Below are 22,546 nucleotides of genomic sequence, written 5' to 3'. Positions count from 1 at the left end.
ATAAATCATTCCCTCCTTTTTTTTTCAATCAAAATCATTTCACCAACTTCGATCAGTCGACGGTTCGAAAAACTTATAATCGTCGATTGAATTCTCTATTAAAGGTGCGGAAGAAGCATATTGATAGAAGTGATGGTAATCAATAAACCAATTGCATCTGAAATGGTTAGATTGATTGGAACCGCAGAAAAAATTAGGTTTCAGAACCAGTTACGGTTGGGTTTTCCTCAAAAAAACCCAACCATAACTGTTTCACAGTTGGGTTTTCCTCAAAAAAACCCAACCGTAACTGTTTTATAATTGGGTTCGACCAAAAAAAACTAGCGGTAACTGATTTACAGTTAGGTTCGATCATAAAAAACCCAGCTGAAAAAGCGGAGGTCTAACAACACCACCCAATATTTTCCTTAGCAATCTGTATGGACTAACTCTGAAATACTTTGCTAGAGAATCAACTAGACAGTCAGACTCAATCTAGATAAAATTATCTCAAGGAGTTAATATCTCTCTCTTGATTTGATTTTTACTCAAGCTAAAAACAATAGCGAGTCTTTATCAAATACAAGGAATAACTTGGACGGTACCAAAGACCAATGTCCAAGTGTTAATCAATGAAATCAACAACCACAAGGTCGGATCTCTAATCGATTAAACTTTAATGCACAACCTGCATTATTTCAATTATAAAGATAAACAATATAATGCGGAAAATGAAATAACACAGACACCAGAAATTTTGTTAACGAGGAAACCACGGATGCAAAAAAAACCCGGGACCTAGTCCAGATTGAATACACACTGTATTAAGCCGCTACAAACACTATCCTACTCCAAGTTAACTTCGGAATGGACTGTAGTTGAACCCCAATCAGTCTCCCACTAATTCAAGATACAGTTGTACTCCTACGCCTCTGATCCCAGCAGGATACTGCGCACTTGATTCCCTTAGCTGATCTCACCCACAACCAAGAGTTGTTGCAACCCAAAATCGCAGACTTGATAATAAACAAATCTGTCACACATAGAAAAGTATATCAAAGGATAAATCTGTCTCAAACAGAAAAACCCTAGGTTTTTGTTCCGTCTTAAGATATGAAATCAAGGTGAACAGGAACCAATTGATAATCCGGTCTTATATTCCCGAGGAACAACCTAGATTAATCAATCACCTCTCAACAATCTTACTTGAATACACAAGAGGACGTCGAGGAATCACAAACAGTGAGACGAAGATGTTTGTGACTTCTTTATCTTGCCTATAGGAGAACTCTCACGATCTCAAGCCAATCAAATATTGTACTCGTACGATAGAAGACGCAAGATCAGATCACACAACTACGATAAAAGTAGTATCTGTCTGGCTTCACAATCCCAATGAAGTCTTTAAGTCGTTAACCTGGTTTTAGAGACGAAAATCAAAGGTTAGAGGAGAATCGACTCTAGCGAGCGCACTAGTATCACACAGACGTGTGGGGATTAGTTTTTCCCAATGATAGATGTCTCCTATATATAGTCTTCAAATCAGGGTTTTTCCTTAGTTACAAAAAAATCAATATTCCCCGTTAGATGAAAACCTGATTTAGATTCAAGCTAATATTTTTCAACCATTAGATCGAAAACTTAGCTTGTCACACACACTTGAGATATACGTTTACTGGGTTTGTGAAAATCGTTCCCAAACGTGTACGTGTATTTTGGTTCAACATAGTAACCCAAAAGGTCAACCATATGAGCATTTCATATTAACCTTGTTCTTCTTCACCATAACTAGTTCAATTGACTCAAATTAACTAGTTAGAGAGTTGTTCAATTGCTATGAGATCTTATGTAACTACACAAGACACAATTGAAAAAAAGATGATTCGATTCGATTGAATCGGCTCATGAACTTTATAGCCACGGTTTGCATACTGCATTCCTTAGTAATTTAAGTTTCATGTTCATAGCACATCTTTAGATCATAACCCACTCAAGTACGCAAACAAGTTCGCAGACTTAAGACAACCAGCAGAGTTTTCCAAACTCAGCAGAAAATCTCGGCAAGGAGACTTCCGCCAGTTCGCGGAATGAGTTCGCAGACTAAACACGCAAACGAGTTTTTGGAAAATCCCAGCAGAAATTCTGGGCAAGAGAACTTCCGTCAGTTCGCGGACTTGGCAAAGCCAATTCCTCCGGTTTCTCTTAATCAACAAAGTTCGCAAACTTCGGATTAAGGAATAAGACTTATGCACATATGTGTTTCCACACAATGCTTATATCCATCATTGGTTATATAGACCTAAACTCTCATTCCAACCACTGAAACATTCTTAGAGGACGTTATATAGCTGTTACACTATTTCTCGTCAAAGCGATTTTCAAAGTGATTGAAACATTATTACTTTCCTCATTAGGTGAAGATAAACCCGATCAAAGCGAAATGTTTTATCAACACATGATTTCGATATATAGATAGGCGAGATATACTCGGCTCGAAATATCAAATGTGTATGATCCAGTCTATATAGCATACGACTTTTGTCTCATAAGAAGTAGGAGATATAAGAGATAGAATTTTGAGTGATAGATAAGTTCAAGTCTCCACATACATTTTTTTTGATGAAGTTCCACGGTTCCTTGAGTAGATCTTCTTCGTTGTATGATGAATCGCCATGAAGTCCTTGAGCTCAACCACACTTTTCTATCCTAGTCCGAGACTTAACTATGTAGACTAGAAATCAAGACTCATAGTTTTGATCACTAACATTGACAAACATGCTTGAGATAGCAACGCATGCGAGGTCGACCGAGCTATGCTCTAACAATCTCCCCCTTTGTCAATTTTAGTGACAAAACTACTAATACATATGGAATAATAAAAAGATAAACTTTAGTGGCTCCTATTCCATAGTCTAATCCTCAACGTTCCCTGAAATCTTCGTCCTTCCAAGTACTCCAATGATCCCAAAGGTTGAAGATCCGTAGCTATAACAATGAGAGAAATCGAGATTCTCGATCATCATTATACAGTGACATAGTATTATTATGTAACATCAAAGTCCAATTGCATCACAACTTTAACAATAATACTACGGTGATATGTATCACTCCCCCTTAGTCAATACTCCATCTCACATGGAAACTACTCCCCCTTGCATAATGATCCGAAAACCATATGTATATGTAGTAGAACTACACATTAATTCTCCCCCTTTTTGTCAATAAAATTGGCAAAGGTACAAGAACGGGTTCCTAATGAAATTTCCGAGAAGAGACGTTTCATAGACTAAAAGAAGAAATACATACCAACTTAATTTAGATGCAATCATAAAGCCGAAGCTAAATGCATTCATCAAGGAGTTTTAAGATACAAGATAACCCCTATAAAATTCCATAGCCGCATACCCCGCAAGATATTACCATTAAGCACAAGTTCAAAAGAACTCTCTCCCATTTGATTTCATTCCCGAGAGAACAACAAGAGCGACCTTAATTTCGAAAGAAAAGAAGGATTTTTAATTGGACACCAAAAACCATAGTAAAATGATTTTCTATATCCAAAACTCAATCAAATTAATCACAAGTAAACCCATGATTAATTTAATTGGAATACACAACTAAATCAAACCACAAAAGTGATCAATTTAATTGATACATAAGTAAACTTACGGAGCTGCGACTAAGGTAATCATACGGAGATGACTAACTTAATCGTTCACATACTCAACATAAGGAAAACCTTACGGAATATACGACTACATCAACCAATAGAACATAGTTAGTATAGTCGTTCATATACTCAACACAAGAGCTTGTGGAATATGTGAAAATCAACTAGACTAATTACAAGAGAACCCATAATTAATCTAATTGGAATACAAACAACCAAACTAATCACGAAGGTAATCAATTTAATTGTCAAAAGTTTTTCTCGACAAAAGAAGACTTTCGAAGCAAATAACTAAATAACCAACCAAGATGATTAATTTAGTTCATAATGCTCAATATATAGCATCTTATGGAACAACCAACAAAGCCAATGAGAATAATCGACTTAGTTGTATCGTGCTCAACATAAGACACACAATGGAGCCTTCACGGTAATACAAAAAGAATGGATCAATGAAGATCAATACCATGGAGTACATACAAGGATCTATTCTATCTTTCCATGACTATATGCATAATGACATAATAGACTTTATCCTTGTCAAACAAAAGATTTTATCCTATTTTCCATCAAATAAATGATTGCATAGGCATAACTTTTGTATTTGTCAAAAGTCCATTTGTCCTTTCATCAATACGAAAACCAATTCATGAACGACTTTACTTTTGACAACATATGGGACCTTCAAGTTCACGGACGCAAACAATACATATCCCATAAAAATATTGCAATATCAAAAAATCATAAAGATTAATACTGCAATAACATCATCCTCCAAATATTTTTAGAATTTAAAACCAATAAACCTAAAAATAAACATAAGAAGATGAAAACAAAATAGCTATGTGTAGACACAATCTTCGCTATTCAAAACGCTAGTTATTCTTCCAACTACTCCAAAAAGAAGATGCATAGCTATATGTCTCCTGTATATAGTCTTCAAATCAGGGTTTTGCCTTAGTTACAAAGCAATCAATATTCACCGTCAGATGAAAACCTGATTTAGATTCAAGCTAATATTTCTCAACGTTACATTGAAAACTTAGCTTGTCACACACACTTGAGATATACGTTTACTGGGTTTGTGAAAACCGTGCCCAAACGTGTACGTGTATGTTGGTTCAACATAGTAACCCAAAAGGTCAACCATATGAGCATTTCATATTAACATTGTTCTTCTTCACCATAACTAGTTCAATTGACTCAAATGAACTAGTTATAGAGTTGTTCAATTCCTATGAGATCTTATGTAACTACACAATACACAATTGAAACAAAGATGATTCGATTCAATTGAATCGGCTCATGAACTTTATAGCCACGGTTTGCATACTGCATTCCTTAGTAATTTAATCTTCATGTTCGGAGCAAATCTTTAGATCATAACCCACTCAAGTACGCAAACAAGTTCGCGGACTTAAGACAACCGACAGAGTTTTCCAAACTCAGCAGAAAATCTCGGCAAGGAGACTTCCGCCAGTTCGCGGACTAAACACGCAAACGAGTTTTTGTCCCAGCAGAAATTCTCGGCAAGAGAACTTCCGTCAGTTCGCGGACTTGGCAAAGCCAATTCCTCCGGTTTCTCTTAATCAACAAAGTTCGCAAACTACGGATTAAGGAATAGGACTTATGCACATATGTGTTTCCACACAATGCTTATATCCATCATTGGTTATATAGAACTAAACTCTCATTCCAACCATTGAAACATTCTTAGAGGACGTTATACAGTTGTTACACTATTTCTCGTAAAGCGATTTTCAAAGTAATTGAAAAATTATGACTTTCGTCATTAGGTGAAGATAAACCCAATCAAAGAGAAACGCTTTACCAACACATGATTTCGAGATATAGATAGGCGAGATATACTCGGCTCGAAATATCAAATGTGTATGATCCAGTCTATATAGCGTACGACTTTTGTCTCATAAGAAGTAGGAGATAGAAGAGATATACTTTTGAGTGATAAATAAGTTCAAGTCTCCACACACCTTTTTGTTGATGAAGTTCCACGGTTCCTTGCGTAGATCTTCGTCGTTGTATGATGAATCGCCACGAAGTCCTTGAGCTAAACTACACTTTTCTATCCTAGTCCGAGACTTAGCTGTGTAGACTAGAAATCAAGACTCATAGTTTTGATCACTAACATTGACAAACATGCTTGAGATAGCAACGCATGCGAGGTCGACCGAGCTATGCTCTAACACCAGCCGTAACTGTTTTACAGTTGGGTTCGACAAAGAAAATCCAGCCGTAACTGGTTTAAAATTGAGTTTTCCTAATTTTACCTAGTTACGGTTAGGAGTTCATCATTACCTAACCGTAAATTTATATTACGGTTGGCTACGAAGGAACCCAACCGTAAACCGCTCTGAAAAGTTAAAAAATTCAATTTTTTTTTACTTATTTTCGTCAATTTTGAGAAATAAAAAGAACATTGGTTGATGATTTAAAATGTAGGGTTATAGTTAGAAAAAATCTCCAGAGTTTCTCATTTTTTTCAAATTTTTCTTCCCACCAAAATCACTTAATATGATTTTGTATCACTAATTATTTAAAAAATCTTGTCAATCTAATTATTACTCCCTCCGTCCCCTATATATAGGCGGAAAAGTGAAATTCTCTTAGAATAAGGAAGTTTTTGGTTTTTATAAATTTTCTTTATGTTCCCTGATTTACCCTCATCAATTCCAATATATTTATCTAGGATGTATGGAAAATATCAATTTATTAAGAGTTTTTATCCATTCGAAAGTGTAATTGTTCTTGGGAATTACTAAAGGCATTAACTAAGTTTGTTAATATCATGTTCTTTAATAAGGGTAAACATGGAAGAAACCACATCAGAATTGGTTTTATGCCTGTTTATAGGGACTAAAGAATTTTAGTTCTCCGCCTTTATAATGGGGACAGAGGGAGTAGTTAATTAGATTATTAGCACTAACCACTTAAGGGTTGTTTAATCATTATAAAATTATTTTAGATAAAGGATTTTTGAAATTACTTATAGGTGACCCGTTTTTGTCTTATTAGGTGAAGTCTCTCTATTGGAATGTGACGCCACAATAATAGGCTTCTTTAGGCTAAGTCTTATGGACAGTTAAGTGTTGCAATTCAAAAAAAAAAAGTGTGGCCTAAAAGTTAACACTAGTTCTCTCTCCTAGCATGTGCTCGCAATTCAACTAGCAGCGAGATTGAAGCTCTGAATGGTTCAGCGTTCAATAAGTGACCTTAGCGCTGAACCGTTCAGCGATCACAAAAATCACACGGATCACAAAAATCACAAAATTTGATCTGACGGCTGAAATTTAAAGCGCTGAACCAAACAACGTTGGACAGTGGTCCCAGCTGACGTGGACTGCTAATCTAGCTGCTAGATTAGAAGACCATAGGACTTAGCCTTAGGCTTAGTTTGGTATTCCTGCGGCTTTTATAAAAGCATTTTTCTGCTGTGCGTTGATGTGCTGTGCTTTGGGAAAAAGCAGTTGGACGTTTGGTAAAATATTAATTAAAGTTAAAGTTGATTAAAAAAATAATCAAAGTGTGTTTGGTAAAATATGAGTTTCAACCATTGTTGTTGTGGCAAATGACAAAAACAGACATATTTTTAAAAATAGTTTTATTCAATTTTATTGGGTTTAAAAATAATTATTTTTTTTATTATTAAATATAAATATATTAAATATTAAGAGTAAATTGTACTATTCTTATGATTGTTAAAAAAAATATTTTACTTAACCACTTTTTATTATATATATATAATTTTCAAACCAAAAATCAAAATAAAATTAAGTAATTTTAATATTTGTTTTTATTTTTATTAATGAAATGTTATCATAAAACAGTTTGAAAATAAAATTTAAAAATATTTAAAGAATAAAATATATGAAATAAAAAATTAATTATATATATATGAGTAATTTTTGTCATTTACAAAATAAAATAGGGACAAAAAGGATAAATCAAGCATTAAATTTTGGTGGGACCAAAACTTATGTTTTTCTAGCTTTTAAAAGCTCATCCTCTCTTGCTTTTGAAAATTGAGAAATTTGGGAAGTGTTTTGAATAAAAAACACTTTAATTTTTTTTTTACCAAACACCAATTTCAATAATTATTGACATATATAGATAAGTGAACTCCTATCTAACGCAATTTTTCTTTTTTCATCATAATTGGGGTACCCAAAGTTGGTGTGCATTTAGTATTATGAAAAGTATTTATTGCCCCCAGACAAAGAAAAGAGGAAACAGACAGAAACCTCATTTAAAATTTAATTAGTCAGATTCCCCAAATTTCTTTCACTTTCTTTCTGTCCAAAACCCAAACCCAAACCCTAAGAAGAAAAAAAAGAGGAAAAACCCTAAAATATCTTTTCTCTATGATCCAAAAAACTCCTCCTACACAGGTATGCACATCACTCTCAATCTCTTTCCCTGGAGTTATATAAAACGTTCAGTTCCATTACTATTTTTATTTTCAAGTTTCATTTTTTAATTTCTGAATTTTCCCCTGTTTTTTTTTTTTGATTGATTGGAAATGGCGTATAAATCACAGAACAAGAATTTCTGTGTAATGGAGGATGTTTATGGACAAATGGTGGTAGTATCTAATGGAATCGACCTCGAAAAAGAAACTACTTCTACTACTAGTACTAGTAGTTCCAGTGGTAATAATGGTATTGGGCAGCTTCAGTTTCAGTTTCCTGATGTTGGACGTGCCATGACTGTAAGTTTTTTTTTTCTTTTTTCTTTCTTGATTTATGGTATGAGAACTGTTTGAATCGCATTCTGGGTTTTGCTGAAAGTTTGATTTAATTGACCCCCTTTTGATGTGATTATGAATGAGAATCTATTTTATGTGGGGGATTGGATTGCCGTGTTTGATTAAGAAGAGAATAGAAGAGATGGAGATTCTGAAAGGTTCTTCATCCAAATGTTAGGCTAAATTTTGGTGGAGTATGTTCTCTCATGTCTTAATTAGGAAGCACGTAGGGGAATTTTGGGAAAAGATAAAGAAAGAAAGAATAAGAAAACGATTGCCTTTTTGGTTTCATTTTTTAGGCCTTTTCACCATGAGGCTTAAAGCAGTCTTCAGAGTGAGGCGTAATTGATAGCTCTCTACTAGTCTCTGTTGAGATTCGAGGCAGAAACAAATGACTTTTAGTTTCAGTTGCCCGCTTCAAATGCCTAATACTTGCATCTTCTGCTTTTAAGGATTGGCTGGTTATCCAACATTAGATAGTCTTAATCTCTTTGTAGACTGGATTGGAATTGAAAAACGACTGTGCTTCTTTTTGATCAATATTTAGGGGTTTCCACCAGGTTTTGAGTATTAAATTGGTCAGGATTTTATTTGTGGTGCAGGGTTTTGTAAGGACTCGAGAGGTTGGGGAGTTTCTCAGTGGAGCCTTAGCAGGAGCTATGACTAAAGCTGTTCTTGCTCCCCTTGAAACCATAAGGTCTGAATTTCTCGTTCCATGTTGCTATGTTACCAAATCGTGAAAACACACTCAAAGCTCAGCTTTAGTTAAGTTCTGCCTTTTCGCTAAATAATCTGTCTGATGAAAACAGGGTGAGTGGATACGAGAGTTCCAAGTGATTAGCTTTTCTTCAGCATATTCTATTCAGCTGCTAAGATATATCGTATTCTGGAATAATGCAGGACAAGAATGGTGGTTGGTGTGGGATCCAAACATATTGCAGGAAGTTTCATTGAAGTCATGGAGCAACGGGGTTGGCAAGGTCTGTGGGCTGGCAACACTGTCAATATGCTTCGTATAGTTCCAACTCAGGCGATCGAGCTTGGCACGTTTGAGTGTGTTAAGAGAGCAGTGACATCGGCTAAGGAGGACTGGGAGAAGAACGGGTGCCTGAAAGTTCAAATTGGCCGAGTGAGGCTGACCTTTTCGTTTTCATGGTTATCTCCAACTGCAGTTGGTGGTGCTGCGGCTGGTATTGTCAGTACCCTTGCGTGTCACCCACTTGAAGTCTTAAAGGTAATGGCATTTATGGGGCACTAATTTTATACCTGTCTGTATTGCATCGCATGGAAATATTTTTTGTTTAATCTTGTCAAGGAGTCTCTCTTTTCTTTTGAGCTACTGTTACATTCTTTATCCTGGATTTTTTTTTTCTTCCTTTTTTCTGTTTTTGCCTGCTAATCACAACTTCATAAGAGTAGTTTGGTCTAATGCCTAAATTGACCAAAAAGAGAAAGTAAACCTCATTTTTGTTCCTTCTTTCTATTTACAGGATAGATTGACGGTCAATCGTGAGGCTTATCCTAGTATTATTCTGGGTCTAACCAAAATCTACAAGGAAGGTGGGATTGGTGCATTATATTCTGGCTTGTCCCCAACACTGATAGGCATGCTTCCATACAGCACTTGTTACTATTTCATGTATGAGAAGTTAAAGAATAATTATTGTGAAAAACAAAAGAAGAAGTCTTTAAGCCGCCCAGAGATGCTTTTGATAGGTGCTGTGTCAGGTGAGCTGTTAACATGATGAATGTCTTAAACAATAGTACAATATACCCTAACCCACTGCAGCAAAACAATGCCAAAATATGATGATCTCGTTTCCTGATGAAAGAATTGCTATTTTGTCTCAAATTGTAGGTTTTACAGCAAGCACTATCAGCTTCCCGTTAGAAGTGGCGAGGAAAAGGCTGATGGTTGGAGCACTACAAGGAAAGTGTCCACCAAACATGGCAGCTGCCATAGCAGAAGTCATACAAGAACAAGGGTTTAAAGGGCTCTACAGAGGTTGGGGTGCAAGTTGTTTGAAAGTCATGCCATCCTCTGGTATTACCTGGATGTTTTATGAAGCATGGAAAGATATTTTGCTCATGGACAGAAGAATGCCTTTATAACAGCCTACAGCTTTCAAGCCGGTTTGTCCCACCATTGAGCCATGGGAACCTGCCATTGAGACGTAGGATCCCACTATCTCCTTCGCATTTCAAGGTGATAATAGTTTATCTTGGCAGGGGAGGCTCATTTTTTGTACTAGTTATAGCAATCACAAGATTCTTTAATCACATGGAATGCTGGCGAAGCTTCACACTTTTATACATCCTTTTTTCTTTTATGTTTTATTCTTTCAGCTTTCACCAAAACAGTATAATACATTAAAAACAAACTGGGAGGTCCTGGAATGGAATATAAAAGTATTAGGATAATATAATTTCCAAGAGGGTAGGTTTGTCTGTTTGCTTACCAGAACTAATAAACCTTAAATGTTGTTCACCTGGTCAACTGCTCTACCAATTCCACCACCCATATCATAATCTTCATTTCTGGTTCATTTTTTCTGGTTCGATCAGATGGGTTCTTCAGGTAAGCCCTTGTCTGTCGGTGACAATTCCGGTGATGGCTTTCGGCAGGATCTTTTCATTCAAAATCATTTCCTTCGAAACTATCCTTCAGTTCCCCCAATTTTCTTACAAAAATTATCCTTCGTTGTCAACCCAGAATTTGAATTCATCTTCCTTGACAAAAACCTCAGCGGATCATCCACTGTGCCCTTTCAAACCTTAACTTTTGTAAATGATCCTGCAGGTATAAAGATTGAACAATCTTGCAACGGTCTACTTATCTGCAGTAGCTTCAGAATAAACAGTAATGGGCGCACTTATTATGTCTACAATCCATCAACAAGGCGTAGCAAGAGTATTAGCGGGTCATCTCAAGTTGTAGGAGATGAGTTTCATTCTATCTGTAACGTTAGTTTAGCGTTCAATCCTCTCAAATCACCTCACTATGAAGTTGTTCGTATTTGGGGAAGTGATTCAAATAAATATCAAACGGAAATCTACACGTCTAAAACAGGATCTTGGAGGGTTCCTGGAGTTGTATTCTCTGCACCCATTGATGATGCATTTGGTAGGTCTGGTGTATATTGGAATGGTTGCTTGCACTGGATCAGTTTAAGAGAATCATCTCTTTATTACGATATCAATCAAGAAATGTTCAAAACATTGCCAATGCCGCCGATTCCAAATGAGCGGGATAGGAGGAGGATCGAAATTATCGAATACTTCGGAGAGTACAAAGGTCGTATGCATCTTATTGAGATGTATGGTCCATTCAGTACAAGTTTCGATATTTTGCATATGGAAACTGATTATTCAGGGTGGAATGTAAGATACCGCGTTAATTTGGAAGGACTGGCTACTTCATATCCGGGAATGGTTAGGGACATTGTTGATGTTTCAGAGTACTTTTATCTTCTTGATTTCTCCATACTGCTGGTAGCTGAAAATGAAGAAGAGAAAGACGAGCCCTCGTCGCTAGTTATAGTTGTACCGGATAATAAAGTTATTTCTTACAATCTCAAGGAAATGAATTTCAAGAATATTCACACATTATCGCCAGGCATTCATGCACGTTACCGGTGGTTTGACGCTTATCGATACGTTGAAACACGATCTCAAGTTTGACTGATTATAAGCAGGTTCGCTTCTTGCCTCCTCTTGTGCATCTACTGTTTGTAGTGAAAAGTTAACCAGTCTTCCTTTTGACATATTTGAAGGTCCTCCTGTGCATCATGTTAGCAGGCAAACTGAGTCAGCTGCATCTTGTTCACATTAACAGGATAAGCACTATCACCGGGTCTCATTGAGTCAGTCAGAGCAATCAACTATGAAGTATTCTTAGGCTATATTTACGGTCTGTTTTTGAATAGAGTATGTAACAACTTATGTAACTGCTTCACAATACCTTTCGAGTATAAATAAGAACTCTACTCAAAAACAGACCGTAAATATAGCATAAGAATACTTCATAGTTGATTGCTCTGACTGACTCAATGAGACCCGGTGATAGTGCTTATCCTGTTAATGTGAACAAGATGCAGCTGACTCATTTTGCCTGCTAACACATCTCATTCAATATAGACTGCATTAACTAGCTTCACGAGTTATCTAGTCAACACCAGACTATTTAATCGGTGGTCTGAATCAGCCTAACTGTGCAATGGGCAGTGTGACATATCAAGGTGGACTATCATTTGAACTTTGAAATCCAATAATGGGAATGGGAAAATTAGTCCAATATCTACGCACAAATGAATATGAAATGCAAGTTGTTATAAAATGGAGTATTAAAGAAGATCAGAGGTTGTCCAGTTGTTGTTTGGCTGAAGTCATAGCTTGGACCAACAAGGGGATAAGAGGAGACGTAAGAAATTCAAGAGCTTGTGACCACCAATAATGCATAAATCCGGTGCCCATACTCTAGTATATATATAACTTCGTCTCTCAGTCTGTCAAAAACCAAGTACACCATGAGAATCCAGCACCAATTTCTTCTTCACTGCTCGCTCTTTCTTTTCCTCTTAGCAACTACTACTTTGATATCTCCATCTCTTGGGGATTTAGGAAGATGCAATCCCAGTGACTACAAAGCTCTGATGAATATCAAGAAGTCTCTAAGCCCTCCTGAGAATTCTTACGAGTTAACTTCATGGGTTCAAGATACAGACTGCTGCGACTGGCACGGAGTCGCCTGTGATGACCAAACCAACCGTGTACAAGAACTCGGTATCTTCGCAGCTGATATCGCTGGCCAAATTTCATCCTCAGTAGGTGACCTTCCTCACCTCGTATCTTTAACTTTCAGGAACATTAAAAACATCACCGGTTCGATCCCGCGATCCATCACAAAGTTAAAGCATCTCATAAGGCTGGATCTCCCCTATTTGGGTCTGTCCGGGCCGGTTCCCGACTTCCTCAACCAACTCACTGCTCTCAATTTCCTGGATCTCTCGTACAATCAATTCTCTGGTTCCATTCCGCCCAATCTCTCGGACCTCAAAAATATTACAACTATCTATCTCGACGGGAACAAACTTACTGGTTCGATCCCGGAGTCATTCGGGAGATTTACTGGTACTGTACCTGAGCTTTACTTGTCTCGCAATAAACTCACTGGTCCGATTCCGAAATCGTTAGGAGCTTTGGGATGTCGCGCTATTAACCTCTCAAGAAATAAACTTACCGGGGATGCGTCCATACTTTTTAATCCAAACCATAGTTTGACTACATTTATTGATTTGTCGAGGAACCAGTTTGAGTTTGATCTTACAAATGTTAAATTTCCAAAGGATTTAAATTGGTTGGATATATCACATAACAAAATCTTCGGTGGAATCCCTGATGAGATCAAGGATTTGGACAATTTGTATATGTTGAAGGTGGAATACAACAGGTTATGTGGTAAAATACCAAGCGGAGGGAATATGGAGCGTTTCAAAAGTACTTCGTTTTCACATAATAAGTGTCTGTGCGGGTCACCATTGAAGATTTGTAAGAGAAAGTGATGAAGGTTGCGCCGTCCGGGGTTGGAGACGGATCGGAAGCCCTTTAGCCGGCAACGGAAAGGGGTTGACTTTTATTTTCTCATCACCAGGAAGCAATTTCTCCCATCTGTACCTTCGCACGACATGGTGTGAAGTCGGTCAATGCTTGAGTGAAAGCACCCTGGAGTGGTGGTGCTAGTCTCAGTACTTCACAAACCACATTCCATGAGTATTTCATTTTATGAATGTCTTCCAAATTTAGCAACTCTCCTGGTGCTTTCGAATTTGCAATCTCATTCTGCTCTGTCATTAACCGAAACAACGAAATGACGGTTAATTTTCCAGTTACAATTACTATAAACATCACCCAGAACCATGCTTCAAAAAAAAAAAAAAGCTCACCTAGGACCATGTCTATATGGATTTTTTGAGGACTTACCCGTTAAAACCTGGTGGAGGACATCTGGTAGCTCCGCAAGATACTTCATCAGGACTGTAATAACAGCACTTGGGGTGTGATAGCCAGCGACAATCATAGAAAGAATCATATCTGCGATGTATGTTGCATTCATGAATTTCTTTGTTTTCTTATTAGTGGTGTCAGCACAGATGCCTTGGTCACCTTCGAGATAGTTAATTTCGCAACTGGATAGAATCATTTGTGACAGCATGTCTTTTACAGGTGGCTGTAGTACTGGAGACGAATTTTCCATCTTCTTCTCCTCGTCCTCCTTGAACAGCTGCATCTGTTCCATCCTCTGCTCAATTATATTTGTGAATTCCTTTCGGATAACTTTGGAAGCTTTGATAGCACGATTTAATGGTGTGCCCGGTAAATCGATCGGTATAGTTCGATGACGACATTGAAAGGCTTGAGTAACTCATCAACACGAGCTTGATCATCAATGCTCAAGAACAACCAGCTAGCCAATGAGAAATTGTAAATCTTGATTAAAGGATATACAATAACCTCCTCCTTGTTATCCCAATGAGTATCAAAATGTTTAATCGCCAAAGAATCCATCACACCTACATATTTTTGGAGTATGTCTGGTTTAAGGATTAAAGGATACACCTTACTACGGAGGTTCTTAGATTGCGACGGATCCGAGGGTAAGAATGCATCTTCTGAAGTTGGTATAATCTTGCGAATTGATGGAGGCCACCAAATCTTTACGAGTTTGTATTCATTGGAGAACAAGAATTTGTTACCAGCAGCACCACCGAGGACAGTTATAGGTACACCGAGTAATGAAGTTTTGAAGACTTCAGAAGAGTATTTTCGAACTCTATCATCAAAGAATTTCTCTGGAACACCTTTTAGACTTGTCCGAATGAATTCCAGACTTTCTCCTATGATCGGCCAACCTGTTGTCCCAGGTGGCTCGGCTACTAATACTCCCTTAACATGCTTTTTTTGGTTCGTAGTTATGATTTGGAGCGAGTAATAAAGAGATAAAAAGAAGACTAATACAAGAAGAATAACCATACATGTTTGATCATCCATGTTGTTGCTGCTTCTGCTCAAGCTTGGGTAATTGAAGACAGCGTCTGAAGCAGAAAGTCGTAGGTAGTAGGTTCGACCCTTACCTGGCGCAGAAGTTCTGACTGTTCTTTACGGCTTGCGAACACGTTTTTTTTTTTTAGAAAAAAGAAAATCAGAGCAACGAGAGACAAAATGCATGCCACATTTTGTCTTGGCATCATTTTGTTTACTCTTTTGTGGCTTGCTGTCACCTGTTTCTCCTGTTATCTTTTCATGTGTCCTTCTATTGTAGTCTCACTCTCTTTCGTCTCTTTTGTTGCGTAGCTTTATCTCAGTTTATCCGTTTTGGTGCTCTTAAAATCAATAAATGCAAATTGATTATACAAATAAAATAATCGGTGGATATTAGTCAACAATTTGGCTCGAAAGTGTTGTATAAGGTCAAGCGTTATGGTGAGCGATTTTGCTTCGCTATAACTTAATTGTAGCGAAATTCAAGTATTATGATTTTCTCTGTAGCTTAAATATAGCTAAAAATGCGGGATACTAACATACACCACTATTTTTTTCTTAGGAAATCTGTATGGACAAACTCAATACAATTCCGAGAGTTAAACTAAATTAAGAAATAGTATCTAAAGTTATATCTCACTCTTTTGCGATTAGAACATTTACAAAAACAAGTCCGTGAACCTAATCACAAAAAGATTACATAGACGGTACCAAAGACCAATTGTCCAAGAATCAATCTAGTCGTATCCAACAAACTAGGTCGGATGTATCTACTAAGATTGATCAACGTGCAACCGGTGATATTTCAATTATAAATATAAGCAATATAATGCGGAAAAAGAAATAATACAGACACCAGAAGTTTTGTTAACGAGGAAACTGCAAATGCAAAAAAACATCGGGACCTAGTCCTGATTGAACACCAAACTTTATTAAGCCGCTACATACACTAGCCTACTACCGATTAACTTCAGACTGGAATGTAGTTGAGCCCTAAAAAGTATCGTACCGATTAAGGTCCAGTCGCGCTCCTTACGCCTCTTGAATCCCAACAGGACTCCGCGCAATTGATTCCCTAAAATGACGTCACACTAACTAAGAGTTGCTTCAACTCAATTGAAGACTTTAAACCAAATCTGCCTCCCAAAGATTAAGCAGATATAATTAATTTCCTGATTACAATCGAAACGTATGATCAAAATCAAACGTATGATCAAGGTGATGGAAATCGATAGCAATTTGACAAAGTCTAGCTATCCTCAAAATCCGGACTGATGCAACCCGAAGTGCAGCCTAGATTATTATTCACCTCACAAGTATAAAACTTGTGGAATCAACAAAGCTTGAGACGAAGGGAACTTTGATGATTTCTATCTATCTTGATCGATGGAGCAAGCTCTACAAACAATCAAGATCAGGATACTCAAGTTATCAAGGAAAGATAACTGGACCTGGTTTCACGAATCCCTATGAAGTCTTTGTAGTCGCTAAACCCTAAAAGGGTTAGGAAGAGGACGACTCTAGATACAACTAGGACACACCAAAAAATAGGTCGGGATTCAAAGATCCCAATTGGTTAAAGTTCCCCTTTTATAGACATTGAAAGCATAGGTTGCTTTAGGTTTAAGCTAATATAGCTTTGGAACCAAGCAAACAATATCCACCATTAGATGAATCTTTGAATCTGATTTACATAAGCAAGATATACACTATGGTTAGATGAAACCATAACTGAACCGTGTATAAAGACTATGTTCAACATGGTTAGCCGAAACTAGCAGGTTTGAACTTAAAAGCTTAATTAACCATCATTTTCATGAACACATAAGACATTAATTCTGAGTCACCAACATGTGATCAGTTAAGTGTAGTGTTTATAGAGAATTAATCAAATGCTAATTATCTCGTAGAAATAATTTAAACACACTTGAAAATATAATTGACATGGTTAGTAGGTGTACAAGGTACAAATACCATTGTCGTTCGTGAGTCGGTTCAGTCACAGTACGCATACCGGTTTGGAAACTTTAATCCAAAACCAAGTTCCAGATTTCACAGATATTTTTAGGCTTGCGTACCAGTTTGCAAACTTTCCACCAAACCGAAATTCCGGAGTTCGCAGAACTTTTTAAGTTTGCATACCGGCTTATTGGTATTGTTATTCATTGCATATCTTTTGAACTACCAATATGTGTGATTAGTACAAACGCTCATGACTTGTTTATGTTCTTGGTAAAACTATTCACAAGGCCTGACTTTTGCATTGGTATGACTTTTATTAGTGAAACTGATCTTAAGTAATCACATGAGATGGTATGATCGATTTAGTGTTATTGGTATGACCAACTCTAGGCAAAGGGGAACCGATCCTATGAAGAGGTGCAACTGATCACAAAAGGGGAATCGATTCTTGTAAGAGGTGCAACACGTTTTTAGTAGATGGGGGAACCGATCCTATGAACATGTGCAACAAGTTTTTAGTGAAAGGGGAACCGATCCTATGGATATGTGAAACAAATACAAGTAGTTACCATAAGTATGTGGGGAACCGATCCTAGTACCTAGTCAACCGAATTTTTGGAAAGCTAGTGTGACTATGCACAATACTCACATGGAGGTAGAACCGAAACTTGTTTTGGTAGAACCGTGAAACCCATGATTTGTGATTGAGTGTTCTTAATCAATCACATAGTTCTTGAAAGTCATATGAACCAATTCTAAACTCGTTTGGAAGTGTGGCAAATCGGTTTCAAGATTGTAAGTATGAAAGAGGACTTACAAAGTAAAGATGTCGACATACTTTGAACACGTGCAGTAACGCTTATTTTTTACTGTTCAAAGATATTCCTTAATAGCTAAAGGAAAATCCCGGATCAAAAAATAAGTTGAGAATATTTTAATTTTATTTTTGGAAAATGAAAATTGGTAATGTGCATTTACTAATTGGAGATTTTCTAAGAGATTTTCGGTCAATGTTTGGACAAAGCATTTCCAGGAATTCTGGAAACCGAATTTGGAATATATTGCATATCTTGAGAATATTTTCGATTTTGGAAATTCCTTGGTGTCCAAACTTCCTTGGTCTATAAATATCAAAGTTTGAATTTCTAGCAAACTAATCCTCAGAGCCAGCAAAACTACCTAGTTGTGTTGTTACTGGTGGAGCCGCCTATTCGGAGAGGAAAGTAACCTAATTAGCGAAATTTCTTACGGCCGGTCGGTTTAAAGACTTCTTTGGGATTGAGAAGCTCTATTAGTACCGTTGTTGGGAAACTAGACAATTTCGGTTTATTATTAGTTTTCCATTGATTTGATTGACTAACGGTTGTGGAACTTTGATTGCACCTAATTTGTTTATGCTTGAGAATCTTCTCTTTTGATATAAGATTCACTCAAACTAGATCGAAGTTTCGACGGAGATCTTTAGACTGTTTGTAGTTCTAAATACGTCATGTGATAATCCATTGTTAACAGACTCCGTTCTGTGCGTGATTGATCACAAGAAATTCAAGTTGATTGTGTGCAGGTGTTTATTGAAGATCTAAGAAGATTTGAAGACAAAGAAGACTTTGAAGATTTCTGGTTTGGGTTCATAATCTTTGGTGTGCACAATACTTGTTTCGGCTGGAAAAAGATCCAAATATAATCAGCTTATCCTTGTGGTAGATTGGATTGATTAGTTGAGTAGATCGGCATCAATACGTTTCTTTGTGATTCAAAGTATTGATTGCAAAATATGGACTATTACTTCGGTAATTATTAGTAGATAGATCTAAGGACCTGACAAAGGAGTTTATTGAGATAAACGGAAGAGACTTTTGTCGAACTCACATCACTTGGTTGAAAAGAGTTGATACCAAACACATTTGTTGTTCCTTTACTGTTTGGAATACGAACCAAATGAATTGTTCCAAGTACGTGACTTATTACAAGTTGGAGGCGTGGGAATACATACGGAACTAGGTGAACTATATGTTTAGTTTCTTAGTCTCAACTATACAAAGTTGGTTTGATTTTGTATAACGGCTTAATCCTGAGAGTATTCAATTCTGGACAAGGTCCCGGGGTTTTTCTGCATTTGCGGTTTCCTCGTTAACAAAATCTTGCTGTGTATTTTACTTTTCTATTTCCGCAATTATAATTGTTTTTATTATAATTAGAAGTAAAATACACAAATGTTAATTCATATTTACTTGGTAGTAATCCTATTGTGTTTGGTTAAGTCCGAACCTCTTATCAAGTAAACATACTTCGTTGTTGTATTGTCCCGATCTCGTATCCATAGACGAACACACGAACTGTGAACCGATTAGTTGTATTGTCTCGACTCAGTCCATAGACAATCACTTTCGGAGAAAGGACTTATAGGTGGAAAAGTTTTAGATTGAGGTATATTTGGGTACCCTCGTCTTTTCATGGTGCGAGTGTACTTAACAATAATGTACGAACGAGTACCCAAATATGCGTAAGTGAGCACCCAAATGCATAAACGAGCATTCAAAAATATGGATGAACGAGGAAACCTATGAAAAATAGGAAAGAAAAATAAAATAAATAAAAAAGAGGCGCAGACGGGTCCGGGACCACCGGCCGGCTGGTCATGCCGACGTGGCCGGTCCCACACCTCTCTCTTTTATTTTTCATCTTATTTTATTATTTTCCCCATCTCATGAAAACTCTCTTGTTTGAGCAAACTTTCTGGTTTGAGCAAAACTCCTAATTTCTCCATATTTCCTCGCACAAAGACGAAGAATAATAATATAAAATAGGAAAGAGAAGCGCGGGGTCGGCCACGGCCAAGGCATCTCATGAAACTCCCTCGTTTGAGCAAAAAACCTAATTTTTCCATATTTCTCTAATATTGCTCAAACCTCTAAAAAAACCAAAAAGTAAAATGGTCCCATGACAGTCCGGACTTCTCACGACAAATACTAAAATATCATTATTTTAATATTCATAAAATGTTGCTCGCATGAGCAAAGTCCTACTTGCACATTCGAGCAAAATTGAGAGTTTCAGTCAAGATCAAACTCTTCTGAAAATCCAAAATGTTGCTCGAACGTGCAACATTGAAAATATCAAAATTCTCAGAATTGAGGCACGAGCAACATGGTGACACGGGCATGCTACCTTGGTTGACCAAGGTCGGTCCTTTGGCTTGCAAAAGCCGATCCCACACCTTTTATGATTTTGACCTAATTAATTTTCTACAGTTCATATTGGGTTCAAACTCTTTACAAACAACTTGAAATTTGATCAATCGACCATTAGTTGGTCCCCGACCACCAAGAGACGGTTACATACCCTTGGTAGGTCCCTCATCTCTCCATAATTAGGTTTTACTACCTAATGCTCAGACGAGCACTATTTTAATAATGATTAAAAGCAGCGTTTAATCATCCTTTCACCAACTGGTCTACAAAGGACTTTGGTGCATGCTCATTCGAGCATCTGGGTGCTACATGGTTATCCCACCATCGCATGTAGCCGGTCCCTATCTCACTCATGGTTGATTGTCAGTAAATCATCCATTGATCAACAATCAGTCAAAATTAGAGTTTCAAACCAAATGCCCTGCAAAGCATAATTATGAACATGTATAAATACTAATAATTTATGTTGATCCAATAATCAATAATCTAATTAATTATACAATATTCGGTCCAACTGTCAGTATTTTTTAATTAATATTTTATTTGGTTCCACTACCAGTAATTCATTAATCGAGCAATATTTGCTCAAACAAGCAATATTTGTTTAAACTAACAATATTTTCTTTGCTCATCTATCAACACTAAATTGCTTAAGTTAGCAAAATATGTGATCCAGAAATCACTTCTAGCAAAATTGATTCAACTAGATCAATATTTAAATTGCTCGACCGAGCAATATTCTTCATGTTGATTCAACTATCAACATTTGAAAATTTCCACTGATCCAGCTATTAATATTTTATTGGTTCATCAATCAATATTGGTGTGACAGTCCCTGCCTTTTATCGGGTTTAACTCGATCCATTTGGGCAGAGGTAGTGCCCAAAATACGAAATATGAACGACTTCAATTGTTATGTGGAAAGTGCCTTGCTAAATTTCATGCTACTAAACACGTGTCAAATAGCCAGGGACACTTTAATGATAAAAACTAGGATATTAGGTTTGGGTATTTCTCTTTCAGGGATTGCACTCGTCTTAAGGGGTTTACTGTCGTTCTATTATTCTTCCACTCCTCCGTCCTCCATAGAAACCATAAATTATATGAAGAGTTTCTCAGTATTTTTTGCAGAATTGAGTAAACCCATTCAGAGAGAAGTGAAAAACCCCTTGATTCTCTGATTATATTATTCCCCTTCTCTTATACACACCAAAATTTGCACGAAAATAAGTTGAGAATGATATGCTGCTGCCATTAATTTAGAAGATTTATTGAAGACAAGGGGTTCTTAGACTATTTTGCTATCAACATCAACCCTTCTTGCTGATCTTTTATCATTTGATATTTGAAAGGGAAGCATGATTTTTGGTGTTATTGGAAATTGCTTGAGAGGCTTTAGCTTTGCTTAGTGATCGCTCATCGCTTTGAGGTATGAATTTTCTTCCGAGATAGTTTCCTTGATTTGAGTATGTTCAATCCAGTTGACATAGATTCTGATGAATTTTGTTAAATTGTTTAATTTCATATTAAATGGGAAGTTATTGTAGAAAATATCTAGCCAAATTGACTCAATTAGATGTAATGGGTTTGTAGATGATTTTTCTAGCTTAATTTGGGGCCATCGGAATTAATTGGGGCCATGCACTAGAGGACAAAAAAAGGTCACCAGAACCTAATTTTAGGTCACCTCTTATAAAAATATTTTTTAAATGGCGAAAATTCCCCTAAATGATTAGTGTTAAAATTTAATTAATTAGTGATAATCTTAATTAGTTAGTGATAATCTTACTTAATTAGAGTTGAACTTTTTTTTTCCAGATTTTTTGTCTGCAATTTTTAGTCTAATTTTTTTTTTTGCCCAGATAGTATGAAAAATCATCAAGGTATTAAAAATTTTCATTGATGACCCTCAACAGTCGTTAGTGTTTAGACTGTTTAAGTGAC

The 22,546-nt window shown here is 36.7% G+C and overlaps 3 protein-coding genes and 1 pseudogene across 3 annotated transcripts; 3 read left to right on the top strand and 1 right to left on the bottom strand.

Moving 5' to 3' along the window:
• The first annotated feature begins 7,933 nt into the window (after positions 1–7,933).
• LOC113299949 (probable mitochondrial adenine nucleotide transporter BTL1) lies at positions 7,934–14,216 on the top strand. The gene is made up of 7 exons (XM_026549081.1): positions 7,934–8,055; positions 8,205–8,375; positions 9,014–9,108; positions 9,312–9,645; positions 9,902–10,139; positions 10,270–12,106; positions 12,636–14,216. The coding sequence occupies exons 1-6, from the start codon at positions 8,029–8,031 to the stop codon at positions 10,521–10,523; spliced, it is 1,119 nt and encodes a 372-aa protein (XP_026404866.1). The 5' UTR covers positions 7,934–8,028; the 3' UTR covers positions 10,524–12,106; positions 12,636–14,216.
• LOC113296236 (F-box protein At5g07610-like) lies at positions 10,977–12,092 on the top strand. Its single transcript, XM_026544554.1, has one exon. The coding sequence runs from the start codon at positions 10,977–10,979 to the stop codon at positions 12,090–12,092; it is 1,116 nt and encodes a 371-aa protein (XP_026400339.1).
• On the top strand, positions 12,938–13,972 carry LOC113296235 (polygalacturonase inhibitor-like). The gene has a single exon (XM_026544553.1). It carries the CDS (start codon positions 12,938–12,940, stop codon positions 13,970–13,972), a length of 1,035 nt encoding a protein of 344 aa, XP_026400338.1.
• Positions 14,217–14,332: 116 nt separating the features above from the next.
• Positions 14,333–15,750, bottom strand: LOC113299950 (annotated as a pseudogene).
• Between the last annotated feature and the right edge of the window lie 6,796 nt (positions 15,751–22,546).

Source organism: Papaver somniferum, chromosome 7, assembly GCF_003573695.1.
Source record: "Papaver somniferum cultivar HN1 chromosome 7, ASM357369v1, whole genome shotgun sequence".
NCBI classification, from domain to species: Eukaryota; Viridiplantae; Streptophyta; class Magnoliopsida; order Ranunculales; family Papaveraceae; genus Papaver; species Papaver somniferum.
This window is presented reverse-complemented; position numbering and strand designations above follow the sequence as displayed.